Raw genomic sequence first — 379 nt, forward strand, 5'->3', positions numbered from 1 at the left:
CCCCCCCCCCCCCCCCCCCGAGAAACCCATGAATGATGGGAAATCAAACTTTTTGCTTGTTTATGCCTAAACAATTATTGTAAAGAAATGCAGCATCAAAAGACTGAGTGAATAACCTTGTGGCCCATTTTCCTCAATTTATTGTTACAACTTTAAATGAAAAATTTCCTGGCTTTGGTTGCTTAATCGAATTTCTTTTCATGGTAGCTAATTTCATGGTTTTTCTTTTCTAGTATCGACTGGAGACCTTTAACGAATCAAGGTTAAGTGAATGGACTTTTGAACCTTTGACTAGTAAGTAACAGCCACATACCCAGTTTGAAATACTACAAACAGGAAATGCTTTTATTTCAGAGTCATGAAGTGGAACTGTTTGAAA

The 379-nt window shown here is 37.2% G+C and overlaps 1 protein-coding gene across 17 annotated transcripts in view; it reads left to right on the forward strand.

The window, feature by feature from the left end:
• The window catches only part of LOC102376114 (protein SSUH2 homolog), a 93817-nt gene that overhangs the window by 17976 nt on the left and 75462 nt on the right, over positions 1-379 (forward strand). For all 17 annotated transcript variants that reach the window (XR_003094212.1, XR_003094211.1, XM_025204759.1 and 14 more), the window contains one exon: positions 234-294. Coding sequence is in view for 15 of the 17 variants with exons in the window: in XM_025204759.1 (XP_025060544.1) it covers positions 234-294 (61 nt within the window). In the remaining 2 variants the exon portion in view is untranslated. The remainder of the gene's footprint in view (positions 1-233; positions 295-379) is intronic.

This window comes from Alligator sinensis, unplaced genomic scaffold, assembly GCF_000455745.1.
Source record: "Alligator sinensis unplaced genomic scaffold, ASM45574v1 scaffold451_1, whole genome shotgun sequence".
Lineage (NCBI taxonomy): Eukaryota > Metazoa > Chordata > Crocodylia > Alligatoridae > Alligator > Alligator sinensis.